Raw genomic sequence first — 14,076 nt, 5'->3', positions numbered from 1 at the left:
TTAGAAATCTCGTTCTTGGAATTTAAATTTTCAGTATCTGGGATTATGTGCACCCAGTCAAAAGCTCATTTAAATGCAAGATATTTTTCCCTTCCTTTAATGAGAGTGCTGCTGCAGATCAAAGAACTACATTGTAGGGCATGTACCTTTCCTTATCAGAAAAAAATTCTGAGTGCCCTCCAGCAGTTTTAGAACTATTAGAAATGGAAAAGCTTTACTGGACAAAATATTGTTGGTAGAAAGAATCCAACTTTTCACAAGAGTCTCTGCTATTAAAAATGGATGCATAATATAATTAATGTTTCTTCCTAAGGCAATTACAAAAGAGAGAGAGAAAAAAAAGTATTTGCCCACATTATAACTTGGAAATGTGCAAAGCATAGCAAGAAACATAGACATAAATGAAAACAAATGTGCATTTCTCCAAGAGCCCTTGAAATATGATGAGATAGTACAAAGGTTTAGTAGTTAAAACATATCCTTGTAACATAACACTGAAGAAAGTTAGCTGTTTGTGAATCAGACAGGATCAGGAATGATGGGGACCAGTCATGCTTCAGCATTGTAATCAATGTTTTGCCCCATCTGACTCAATTTTCTATTGAAATGCCTTCTTCAAAAGCCTATGAAACAATGCATTCTAAATCAGCATCTTATGGCTTACAGGATGCCAAAACCTACAGTCCTAGAACTCAATCTATTGTCCAATCCCAGACATGCAAATAAATAGATGTACCTTTAAAAATAATGAAATATAGCAACAATGCTTGGCATCAACCAAGTATATGAACCTTTAATACCAGGTCTAGATTAGCCCAGCTAGAAACAGAAATCAGGAACCTGTGGCTTGCGAGACATTGTTGAAAAATAACTCCCAGCTTTCTCAGGAAGCAGAGCTAATGTCGAGGGATACTGCAAGCTACTTGTCAACAACATCTGGAATATTCTGGGTAAGGAAATCAGTTATTTGAGGAAGAAGGAACTCCAGTTCTCTTCTCAAAGTGAAGAGAAAGAAGGCAAAAGAACCTCAACTTGCTATTCAAATGTTACCTCTAGAAAATCCGTAGTCAATAAAGTCAAATACCTATTTAGGTAAAAGGTAAAGGTTCCCCTGCACATGCGTGCTAGTCGTTTCCAACTCTAGGGGCTGGTGCTCATCTCCGTTTCAAAGCCGAAGTGCCAGCGCTTATCCGAGGACGTCTCCGTGGTCATGTGGCCGGCATGACTAGATGCTAAAGGCACACGGAACGCTGTTACCTTCCCACCGTAGTGGTCCCTATTTTTCTACTTGCATTTTTACATGCTTTCAAACTGCTAGGTTGGCAGAAGCTGGGACAAGTAACAAGCGCTCATTCTGTTACGCGGCACTCGGGATTTGACCTGCCAAACTGCCGACCTCCTGGTCAACAAGCTCAGCGTCCTAACCCACTGAGCCACCGCATCCCTATTTAGACCACCACTCTATTTCTGCTGATTGTCAACGAGAATACTACAAGCAGAGCCTGATTAAGAATGACTCTCTTCCGTAGCTGTTCCTCAGCAATTAGAACCTCTTCTAAATACTACCTATGAGATGACAGCAAGCAAACACAATTCCTGATAAGATTGTTTAATTTCCTTTAATTGTTTAATTTCCTTCAGACCTTTCCTGACTGTGCTGTGCTGAAGTACAGCCTAACTATATTTCAGGTGGCAAAAAACTGTATTGACCTGAAATAATGAAATCTTCTATCTCCATTGCTAATCTCTATCCTACTTCTACTGCTTCTGTTTCAAGTGGCTGCTGTCACCTGATTGAGAATATGTGGCAAAACTTAACAGATTGGATATAACCTACAGTCACCGTTCGCTGCTGGTAGAATAAGAAATTTAACACTGGAACAGCTAAAGAGACTTCAAGCTGTCTCACTGGTAGGATACAGTAGAAATGACATGAGATGAGATGAAGGCAACAGTATGAGGACATGACAGGAAAAAAAGGGAATGAGGGAAAGTTATGTCTGGCTGAGGTAGAAGAGAGGAAAGCCCTGTGTTAAAAGTATGATGTAAATCCCCTAAATGAACCATGCATTGCTAAAATTTCCTTTGTACAATCCTTCCTTTTATCTTTGCTGTATTTTCTGCCATTTAATTTCCAAAAAATGTAATCAGTCATTTTTTTTAAAGTGCAGGCATCTGTCTTAAATCTTAGAATAAAATGTGGCCCAGTTTGAACTATTAAAAAAATAGTTATTTTGAGCCCAGTTAATAACGCAGCATCTAATTATTTGATTTCATTGATTCATGTTTGCTTGGTGGCCATCAGTATAAAAGCCCCGGTTACTAAGCAAGATATCACCATTGTAAATATTTATGTCAGTGTAATACAAACATATTTCATTATCAACAACTAGAAAACATTTCTATAAATGGGAAAAGACCACTAGCACTCATGAAATCCAGTGTTTATTTGAGATTTCATGAAAGAGTTATTAGCCAATGGAGCAAAATTCAAAGCCAATGTTTCAAATTTTCAGCACAAAAACCATGTAACCTCCAAACTTTAGAATCCCTCATTAAAAATAAAGGTAAAAGGTAAAGGTAAAGGTTCCCCCGCACATGCGTGCTAGTCGTTTCCAACTCTAGGGGCCGGTGCTCATCTCTGTTTCAAAGCTGAAGTGTCAGCGTTTGTCCGAGGACGTTTCCGTGGTCATGTGGCCGGCATGACTAGACGCCAAAGGCGCACGGAACGCTGTTACCTTCCTACCATAGTGGTCCCTATTTTTCTACTTGCATTTTTACGTGCTTTCAAACTGCTAGGTTGGCAGAAGAAAATAAAGAGCACAATACAAAAGGAAGAAATTCAAGTGGTGCCGTCTTTAATAAGATTATGCACATTAATCTACTTGAGACTACATCAATTTCATGTCTTCAGTTAGCATTCTGTCAAATCAGCTTAATCAGAATAGACCTGGAAGGGACCTGATATTTTTATCATTCTACATTTTTAAAAAAGTAAGATTTACATCCTTCCCTAGTATACATATTTGTGCTTGCCTCTTTTACCCACAATAGTCACGCAACTTGGAGAAGTGCAATTTGCAAAAGATAAGTCGTGTCCCAAACTGGATATTATTCTGAAAAGTGTGTGTTTGATCACCTCACTTAAAATGATTAATTGCTCACCTATCTCAATATGTATTGGTCTCAGTGCTGGATTTCTGGCACATTTGCCTACATCTTTAACAGAGATGAAAAAAATATCTAGAGGAAAACAAGGTCATTACTAAAAGCTAACATGGGTTTGTCAAAAACAGATCATGCCAGAGAAATCTTATTGCATTCTTTGACCAAGTGACAAAATTAGTGGATCAGAGGAATGCTGTGGATATAATTTACTTGGACTTCAGTAAGGCATTTGATAAAGTACATCACAACCTTCTACTTGATAAGATAGAAAAATATGGGTTAGACAGCATCACCACCAGATGGATTCGTAGCTGGCTGGCCAGCCGTACTCAGCATGTGGTCCTCAATGGAACTGCATCTACATGGAAGGAAGTGTGTAGTGGGGTGCCCCAGGGTTCTGTTCTGGGCCCAGTGCTCTTCAACAGCTTCATCAACGATTTGGATGAGGGGATAAATGGGGAACTCATCAAATTTGCAGAATACACCAAGCTGGCAGGAATATCCAACACTCCAGAAGACAGGCTTAAGATACAGGAGGATCTGGACAGACTCGAACACTATCTAACAAAATGAAATTCAATGGTGAAAAAAGTAAGGTTCTACATTTAGGCAAGAAAATCCAAATGTACAGGTATAGTATAGGGGGTATCTTGTTCAATATTAGTAACTGTGACAGGGATCTCGGAGTCCTAGTGGACAATCACTTAAATATGAGCCAGCAGTGTGCAGCAGCTGCCAAAAAAGCCAACACAGTGCTAGGCTGCATTAACAGAGGGATAGAATCAAGATCACATGAAGTATTAATACCACTTTACAATGCCTTGGTAAGGCCACACTTGGAATACTGCATCCAGTTTTGGTCACCACGATGTAAAAAAGATGTTGAAACTCTAGAAAGAGTACACAGAAGAGCAACAAAGATGATTGGGGGACTGGAGACTAAAACATATACGGATGGCTGCTGGAATTGGGTATGTCTAGTTTAATGAAGAGAAGGACAAGGGGGGACATGATAGCAGTGTTCCAATATCTCAGGGGCTGCCACAAAGTAGAGGGAGTCAGGCTATTCTCCAAAGCAGGACAAGCAGCAATGGATGGAAACTGATCAAGGAGAGAAGCAACCTGTAACTAAGGAGAAACTTCCTGACAGTTAGAACAATTAACCAGTGGAACAACCTGCCTCCAGAAGCTTGAATGCTCCAACACTGGAGGTTTTTAAGAAGAGACTGGACAGCCATTTGTCTGAAATGGTATAGGGTTTCCTGCCTGAGCAGTGGGTTGGATTAAATGACCCCCAAGGTCCCTTCCAACTTTATTATCTGGACAGACACCGTCTTTTTTAAAAGTATGTCAGGTACCTGAATTCATACATGTCCAAGCTAAGATTTGTTAAGTAAGAGAGCAATAGCTGTAAACCTTTCCCAGCTAGGATTGTCAGAGGTTTAAGTATCCATTTTTGACCACTGGTGAGAAATTTCACTGACTTTCTTTGCTGAAAATGTTTCTATAAATTCTTCATAATAATGAATGGAAACAAACTGTACATTCAATTTGAGAAAAAGCTGGTAGCATCAAAGCTTCATTAATGTTTTTTCAAATGGTTATCTCTAGCAATTATGTAAGGGAAACATGAATGTGTGTTTGTATATACCCAAAGAGTTACATAGAAAATGTTCTAATGACGTAGAAATTTTCCAGTATCAGCTGAACATAATCTACTTTTAATGTTCTGGAGGACACTATTTTTCTGTAAGTGGAAAATTACAGTCAATGTAGGCCAAGCATCACCTTGATAACATCTTCTGTGGACAGTAATTAGTCTTTTTGCATTACATGGTAAAAACAGAACATCATGGCAGAACATCTAACACTTTTGATTTGCACCCATTTTTCTTCTTGTATTCTCCAATAGCTGAAGGCCACAGAAGACTTACTGGTGATAATCCCAGAAGTTGGGGTTGTAATTTCAAACGTTTTTTTATTGCTTTGGAACCTAAGTACTAAAGGTGTAATTCTACAGCTTGTGTTCTTAATAGGGGAAAAAATAATACTGTGAACATGACAGCTTGCTGCCAAATCTGTTACAGCAGCAATGGGGCAGGACACTTAGGTAGCCACCCCTCAAAACATCAGGTCTGATAGGTTTCGTCATTATATCAAAGTGGAGGAAGAAGACATCAACAGATGCAACTCTGTTGTAGTACTGTCCAGCTCATGGTAATTTTTATATAAAAAGATCTTCGCCTTGCCAATTACATCTTTAAAACTCAACATTCCCGAGTGTTCTTCATGACTTGGTACTTTTTGGATCTTTGGACTTAAAACTGAATAAACAAAGCCAAAAAAACCCCACCACCCTAAAACAACTCTCTACCAATAACAAGGTATTTCTAGTTTAAAAATATCTCTGCCCCAAAGCAAGTTTCTCTTCCAAAGAAACTTTACATATAAAATATAATGTAGAACAGTTATTCAATTGCTCTTTGAAGTCAATAAAATCTAGTAGGGAATAACCACTTCAATAGCAAACATTCATTCAAGTCTTGCAACACATTCTTCGACCTAATACTTAACCCTCATTTTTAAAATATTTCTTCCTGTGAAAACATTAAAAAGATATAGAAATTAGAAATTCACTGAATGCTGGCCAAGTAAAAATATTTTTCTTTATAATAAGAATTCACAATGTTGTTTCTCCCACGGTTAAAATACAGTTAGTTAAAATACGGATAGTTAAAATCATATTCAAATTGAAGGGCATAAAGTAATAACCATCATACCAGATATTTTAATCTCTGATCATTTATCTAGGCAAGCCTGCTTTATTTGTAAGTAGAAACCTAAATCAAGAACACTATTTTCATATCCAGCTTCCTAAAAATCAAGCAAACACTTTATACTTACAGACAAGCAAAATCAATGTTGTCCTTGACTTAAAACAGTTAAATGACCGTTTAAAATGGCACTGAAAAAAGTGATTTATAACCATTTTTCACACCTACGACCATTGCAGCATCCCCATAGTCATGTGACCAAAATTCAGACACCTGGCAACTGACTCATATTTATGATGGTGTCCGTGTTCTAGGGTCTTTTGCTCACCTTTTGCAACCTTCTGACAAGTGAAGTCAATGGGGAAGCCATATTCACTTAACAACCATGTTACTAACTTAACAACCAGTGTTTCACTTAACAACTATGGCAAGAAAGGTCATAAAATGGGGCAAAACTCAAGTTAACAAATGTTTCACTTAACAACATAAATTTTGGGCTCAATTGTAGTCATAAATTGAAGACTATACGTACTAGCTTTTTTTATTTGGAAAATAGAAAAGTCATACTCAGATTAATTTATGAAGGACCTTGACAGATTTCTTTACTGACTTACTGACCATACAAACCAATTTGATATGGCCATTCTAACTTCACTGAAACAGAATAAGCTTACAGAATATGGATTCAGAAACTAAATGCAAAATCATATATTCACATTCTCAAGAGTGTACTAGATTTCAACACCCATAATTCCTGGCAAGTAGAGCCACTGATAAAGAATTATAGGGTAATTAAAGCCCAACACATTTAGAGGGCACCAACTCAACGATGAAAATTGCTGTGGCTAAGAAGAAATGTCAGATTTAATTTCAATTCTTAGCCACAGCAATTGGTGTTGTTTTGTTTCCTGAAAAATGCCACTGATCTTACATTCCTACAACATAAAGTACATTAATTACATTGATGAGTGGACTCAGACAAGGTCATGTTACATATTAAACCGAGTAAGAGTCTTGCTAGAATCAACTCCTTTTACTCCCCCCCCAAAGCTCTCAGATTATTCTGGCTCATTAACTCTTTTTTCCACTGAATTCTGTGCAGGTACAGCAGGTAAGCAGTCCAGACAACTGACTGAAAAAGCCCAACAGTCTTGAATATTACTGAATAAAATGAATTAAGCGCCATCACATCCCTCAAGGTGACAGCTGAAGGATGTCCTTGTTCAAAGCACTCATCAACATGGAATAAATTGCAGAGGTACATCAACCATTTTTGCAAGTGCTTTTAAGTACATCACAAGACATCTAAAGCTTTTCCATGACAGGTTGGAAGTGAAAACCTCCTCAGTTTAAAGAGACCACCAAAACAACAAAAAAATAAAATCCATTTCTTTGTGGTGACATTTGCAGAACAGCTACCCGTGTAAGTTAAGAAAAGAATGAGAAGAAAATCACTTTCCTGTCTTATACATAAAAATAATAGAAGCACGCAATGATAAATCTGTGCATAGTCAATTATGGCTATTTATAACAAAAAACAAAAACAAAAAAAACACCAAATGGCAGCGGCAGCAACAATAATAAATGTATACACTGCCCAACTCCTAGCGACTGTCATTCTAATTGTAAAAAATCACAATGTAAGTTTCAGCTAAAGAGAAACTTTTCAGCTCAGTGTGAAACAGATTCTTTTTCTTTATGGGTAACCCAGTTTAGGAACAAATCCCCATTCCTACAAATAGCTGTGTCTCCCATTTTGGGCTAACTGTTGGGTTGAGATTTGCAATTTTAAGAGCAGAATCTATGAAGAGGGTTAAAGATTAAATCTTCCCATCTCACCCCCCTCTGGCACAATAATTAAAACTAACGTAGCACTTTTTGAAAAAGCAGAAGTTCCAAGACAGTGGGAGAAGATTTTAGATCCAAAAGGTCAATATGACATCAAAACCCTAAGCACTTCAATGTCAGTTGTTTGCTTAGATTTACAAATCCCAAATATAAACTAATATTGAGTAATGCAGGCACGTATGAGCTGCTCTCATGCACTGTTTATGAAGGCAACAGAATTTTCTAATACAGTATCAGTTCATATCATCCATTTTTTTTATTAATTTCAGCTTCATATTAGAGGATTTTTTGGCAGAAACAATTATCCAAGCTGCTTGTAAAATTGATGCCACACACCTTTCCATGTAGGAGGCAGGTGCTTCACTTCAAAAAAGTTGATCTATGCCAGCGGCCCCCAACTTTTTGTGCACCAGAGACCAGTTCCATGGAAAGAGTTTTTTACATGGACCGGATGGGACATGGTTTTGTGTACTGCCTGTATCCCATGGATGGGGCTTCGCTTGTTTGCGCGGACCAGTTACTGGCATGCCGTAGATCAGTGCCGGTCCACGAAGCGGGGCTTGAGAATCCCTGATCTATGCAACTGCATTTCTATCTTCCATTACCTGGTTTAATGCTATAACCTTTTAAAAATACACTTAGATTAACAAGAAAGTCAAAGTTGGATGTTAAAGAAGCAGAACAGAAAGAATACTGACGCTTTTGAACTTTAGGGTTGGAGAAGACTTTTGAAATACCATGGATAGCCAAGAAAACAAACAAATGAATTGTACAACAAATTAATCTAGCCTATTTACCCGAGGTACAAATGATCAGGCTCAAATTATAGCATTCTGCACACATTATGCAGACACAATGCAAGCTCCCTTGAAGAATCCAAAATGCTTCCCTTGAAGACCACTCGGAGGCTCCAACTGGTACAGAATGCGGCCGCGAGAGTTGTCTTGGGAGTTTCCCGGTACTCCCATGTTACACCTTTGCTCCGCGAGCTGCATTGGTTACCAGTTGTCTTCCGGGTGAGGTTCAAGGTCTTGGTTATGATCTTTAAGTCCTTACATGGCATGGGTCCGAGATACCTCGAGGACCACCTGCTGCCGGCGTCAACTCCCCTCCGCCCTGTGCGTGCCCACAGAGAGGGCCTCCTCAGGGTGCCTCCGGTCAGGGAATGTCGACTGGTGGCCCCCAGGGGGAGGGCCTTCTCTGTGGGTGCCCCGGCACTATGGAACCAACTGCCGGTTGAGCTCCGGATGGCATCGGACCTCCGATCCTTCCGTCGCGGGTTGAAGACCCACTTGTTCGAGTTAGCTGGTCTGGCCTGAAGGGGAATATGGGTTTTCTAACTGGTTTTATTATTTTTTATTGCTGTATTTTAATTGGGCATGGTTTAATTCTCTTTTAATTTTTGTATACCTATTTATATATGCCCTGTGAACCGCCCTGAGTCCCTAGGGAGAAGGGCGGTATAGAAATCCAATAAAACTAAACTAAACTAAACTAGTAAAGGTGAAAAGGAAGAGAACAACCTGCGGCAATATGGATGGGTTTTATTGTAGTGGTAATAGATGCCCCACTGGGAAACTTGAAGAGTAAAGCTGGAAAATGGGTAAACCTGGCTAAGGTTTAACTGTATGGTCACTAAGAATCAACGCCAACTTGATGGCATATAATCAAACAAATATATAAGGAACCCTGTGCCTTTAATCTGGATAGGAGCACAATGTGCTGGTTAAAGATTATTCAAGTAGTCAGAAATATTTTGTTCAGTATTAACAAGTACCATCAAAACAAAGAAATGTATATTACACTGTGCCTGCAAACATATGCTCTAAATGTATCGTGAAATCTTTCATAGATTTTTTTTAAAATGGTTTAATAGCTAAAAAAATGCTTATTAAATTTACATTTAAATACTTATAAATGCTACATTTAAATTTCAAACTACAATAGACACTCTTATCACGTTTCATAACAGTAAAGTTGGAAGGGACCTTGGAGATCATCTAGTCCAACCCCCTGCTTAGATGTGGCTAAGCTAACGATTTGGAAGGATGGGAGGATGGCTGCATTACATGAGGAACAACCAAACAGCTTGCCAAGTTATCAAATCTATTTTAATCATAATTCAAACTGCTGACAGCAGACAGAGTATCTAACATGATGAAGAAGCAGTAAGGGACACAGGTAAAAAGCAGAGTTTCTTTGCAGAGGATAGTGCACCTGATAAGATGATGTTATCCTTCAAGAATTTCTCCCAAGCAAAGGTGAATGGGACTTACAGTAGAATGCTGCTTACACATTTCAAATAACAGCACACAATCTCTTCCATACTTTCATCAACCTCAAACCCATATTCCCAAAAGTCAACTAACCAGACAAAGTACATCTAATCTCAACTACAGATTAGATGACCTAACCACAGCTTTCAACAATAACATGATTTTGTATTAGGCTCTCTCTCATATTGGTTAGCAGTATGAATAACAAAGATTTCAAAACACAATAAGCCAAGAACTGCTCATTTTGAATAGGGCAGAGGGAGCAACTGCTCATTCTACTCTACCCTGATTTCACCCTCCAACATCTTACACAATTCCAGTGTCCATAACTGCTATCAGGATGCCAATTTCCCCATCCTGTGATTTTGGAGATCCATGCAGAATATGAAGAGTGATTCCGACTACGCTCCAATCAAACTGCTTCTCATTAAGCCCACACAGAAAGAAAAGGCCACTAACCATCCAATCTCCTTATCTGACAAACAGAAAATTATCAAGAGCCACAACATATCCCATTATAGGAACAGCTGCTCCCTCCAGGAGGCTCAATTTCTTTCTGATCACCATCAGAGCTTTTCCAGCAAGTTTGATTTGTCAGAGCAGCTGTAGGAAATGCAGACCCTTGATAAAAAAAAATACAGAAGCAAATAAAAACAAATCTGCCAATTACTTCAGCTGGTGTGAATGTTTAACTTCGGTGTGAGACTACCTCCTTGTCCATTCACAGCCACCCTCTGCATTCAAGTGAAACAGAATGAAGCTTCTTTCTAATATGGCTAATGAACAGACATGCAGTTAGAGGCATTATCCAAATAAACCTGGCTTAGCTTCTCCTATGCAACTGCAAAAAAAATACAGCCATTCTTCTGCGCATATGCTGCAGAGAGGCACATGGCATTTATTTTCACTTCTAGGCAAGCAGCTCGTCTCAGTGAGTAAAGAAAGGATACAGAAAACACTGTAAATAAAGTGATAATGAAGAGATGCTGCAAAAATGTTAAAGTTTGCCAGTGCATTCCTCAGTCAGCAATCTCCTGATAGCTTTTACTTTACAGTCATACATTTATGCTTTATTAAAACAAAGGTAGCTAATTGTAGATATTATCACTGAAGGCCACACAGTTTGATTCTAAAAGCTTATTCCAAACATATGAACGAACACAATCATTGCTCCTAAGGTTCTGGGTCTACAATTTCAATTCGCTGAAGATTCATCTGTAGCCCCTTTTTCCAATGAGACTCATGGAATTGATTCTTAGCAAATCAAAGACTGTTACCATGGCACAAATCAACTTTTCTGCTAACTTACAAAGCCCCATATGATCACTGCCTAACTTCCCAAACATCTAAACACACAACAGTAGCAAATCCCCATCACCCAAACAGCCTAAAACTTGCCTCTCCACCGTGTCCATCAAATATCCCAAAAATGGATGGATGAGTCTTGTTCACCAGATCCGTGATCACTTCAAACCTGTCTTCCATGTGGTCTCTCCGGCCTTGGATAGAATAAACAGCCACATTGTGGTTCTTAAACTCCCAGGTCTTGGAAAACTCTGCATCCAGCACATCCAGACCCCCAAGTTGGTCATTTTGCATAATTTCTGCTACTTTGCCCTTCACCATTTTCACTGCATCCCTGCTGGACTTGACAATGGTTTTCACTTCATCCGTATGGAAGAAGTAGCTCCATAGGGCCAGGCTGATGCATAGCAGGAACAGCGTCTCTGGTCTCAGTAAGAAGTAACGCATGATCCGACCCAGCAAAGAGAGCAAAGTCATTGTATCCTCTATCATTTATTACAGAGGCAGTGGATCTCCCCTCCCACACACACCATATACCACACACCCTGATGGTTGGGATGGGTCTAAAGGCAAAGCAGCAAATCAGTGCATGTTCCTGTAATGCAAACCCACGGAGGGCAGGGTTAGTGCTGCTAAAAGTGCCTCCTCTTTCTCCTCTGTTCTTCTGTGCAACTGCTTCAGGGCGCGTAGTCCCAGATGGCAAGAGTAGCTCTGATCGATCCGTCAAGTTGCAGAGATCAGCATGCACGCTTGGGAGTCGGAAGGCACCCTTATCCTTCTTGACTTCTCACTCCTCCTGCTGCCAAAGAGCATGCAGCAGCTCCTGGAGAAACGACGGGTGGGAGATCAGCTGCAAGACAGCAAAGGATCAGTGCAGGAGCTGCTAGAGGCACTACCAGCAGCACAAGATCTATCTGGGTCTGCCGCAGATCGTCCCTGTGCCTTTTTGTGGCCTTTTTCAGCCAGGACAGAGGCAAGAAGAAAAGAGCATTTGGCACCAGAGGACCTCTTCCTCCCTCCCTTACTTTCCCCCTGGGCATTCACTCTTGCTGCCCAGGGGCAGTCAATAAATTCATATTCCCCAACACAATTCCTACCCCCATTCTGGGTCCAGCAATAGCCCGGGGCAGTTGCTAGCCCAAAGGAGCAAGGCAGAGGGAAGGACGACCCAAAGTCAAAAGCACACTACCATGTAACTGTGTAGGGTGAGAAAGGGGAACAGTAACAACGATCAGTGTGGGGGCTTTTTAGAGGCAGGCAAGTTAGTCCCAATAAATCCAAGCAAAAAGGAAAAGTAACCCAAGAGGGTTCGGGGAGATTGAGATATCTGATAGAAATACAGTACAAAGGGGTCGGTGGATAGAGATGGACTGACCGTTATACGGAGAAAGTGGGGTAGAACAACAACAACAACAACAAAACCCCAGGCTGACTCTACCATAAGGCAGCGTTTCCCAACCTTAGGAACTTGAAGATGCGTGGACTTCAACTCCCAGAATTCCCCAGCCAGCATAGCTGGCTGGGGAATTCTGGGAGTTGAAGTCCACGCATCTTCAAGTTCCTAAGGTTGGGAAACACTGCCATAAGGAATGTCCATCATGTCCCTGTTTCTAAAAAAAGGAACAAGACTTTAAAACCAGGACAATCTTGGCTGACAAGCAAGCGATCCTTCGTTGATTCTCCTAACGCGGCGCTTCTAACCGTTGCTGCTCAGCCTTTTCCTTCTACCATTCCACGCACCTTGACTAGCAGCCCCCCCGGCTATGCCACCATCGTCTTAAAAGACATCTCCAACTTTTAGGGAAGGTGACTCACTTTGGGAAAGAGCTCCGCACCGCGGGCACAGGCTGGGAACGCGGATCGGGGGATGACGGGACACAAAAGAGGGATTTTAGCCGCGTGGGCTTCCTCCACCAGACCCCCCCCCCACCTGCCCCTCCGCTGCCGCTGTACCTAACGGAGGAGTGCAGAGCTAAAGCCACGCCGGCCCCCTCCAAGAAAAGAAAGCAGCCCACCTCATGCTCCTTTCCCCGTTGGTGCAAAAGGCTGATCGCTCACTTCTCCCAGCTGCAATCCGGGGCTGGCCAATCGGCGACTCGCTTCTCCACCTTGTGGCTTGCAATGCACCCGCCGCCCTTGCCCGGGCCTCCTCTTTCTTCGACGCTGAATCTGCCCTCCCCCTCGCATGCCCTCCCCCGCCCCTCCCCTCGGCTGCTGTCACCTGCAGGGCCGATCGCAAAGTACCTGTCTCCCCTTTCTTCCCGAGCCTGTCCCTCCCACTGGGCTGGGCTCGAGGGCTCCCGAGCCACCTCGCCGGGGATAGCGATGCCTACAAATCCCGGCAGCCTTAGCGCCAAAACGCTCTTCCACGATTGACAGGAACCCCGCCAAGGGCTTCTGGAGCCTGAAGTCCACGAGTTTTCACAGCCAGCCTTGCTCTCTCGCGCCCTCTGCCAATAAATATAATGATGCACCTATAAACGCACACACACACACACACCGTACGCGGGTCAGGCTGTTGCCTTTTTTTGCGAGTATTTAAGCAACATTAGCAAAGCACAGAACGGGAGTGAAATTACCCGTAAATTAGCGACATGTAATAAAAAAAACAACGGATTGCAGTATAAAGAATACTAGTTTACCTTTCTTTTATTGGGTTTCTATTTTTTTAACCGGTTAAAAGAACTCAACATTGCTATTTGTTC

The 14,076-nt window shown here is 41.1% G+C and overlaps 1 protein-coding gene across 3 annotated transcripts in view; it reads right to left on the bottom strand.

Moving 5' to 3' along the window:
• The window catches only part of PPM1L (protein phosphatase, Mg2+/Mn2+ dependent 1L), a 188,274-nt gene extending 174,753 nt beyond the window's left edge, over positions 1-13,521 (bottom strand). Inside the window, exons 1-2 of one of the 3 annotated variants that reach the window (XM_083364315.1) lie at positions 13,387-13,521; positions 11,461-12,221 (exon numbers count right to left, since the gene is read on the bottom strand). In XM_083364315.1, coding sequence (XP_083220441.1) covers positions 11,461-11,863 — 403 coding nt within the window. In that variant the 5' untranslated portion in view covers positions 11,864-12,221; positions 13,387-13,521. Of the gene's footprint in view, positions 1-11,460; positions 12,222-13,186; positions 13,303-13,386 lie in introns of those variants that run through there. The other 2 variants (XM_083364316.1, XM_083364318.1) reach the window with 2 other exon arrangements.
• Positions 13,522-14,076: the final 555 nt, after the last annotated feature.

The sequence above is a fragment of the Vipera ursinii genome (assembly GCF_947247035.1).
Source record: "Vipera ursinii genome assembly, chromosome: 5".
In the NCBI taxonomy this organism is placed as follows: domain Eukaryota; kingdom Metazoa; phylum Chordata; class Lepidosauria; order Squamata; family Viperidae; genus Vipera; species Vipera ursinii.
The sequence above is the reverse complement of the archived record's forward strand: the minus strand, read 5'-3'. Positions and strand labels throughout refer to the sequence as shown.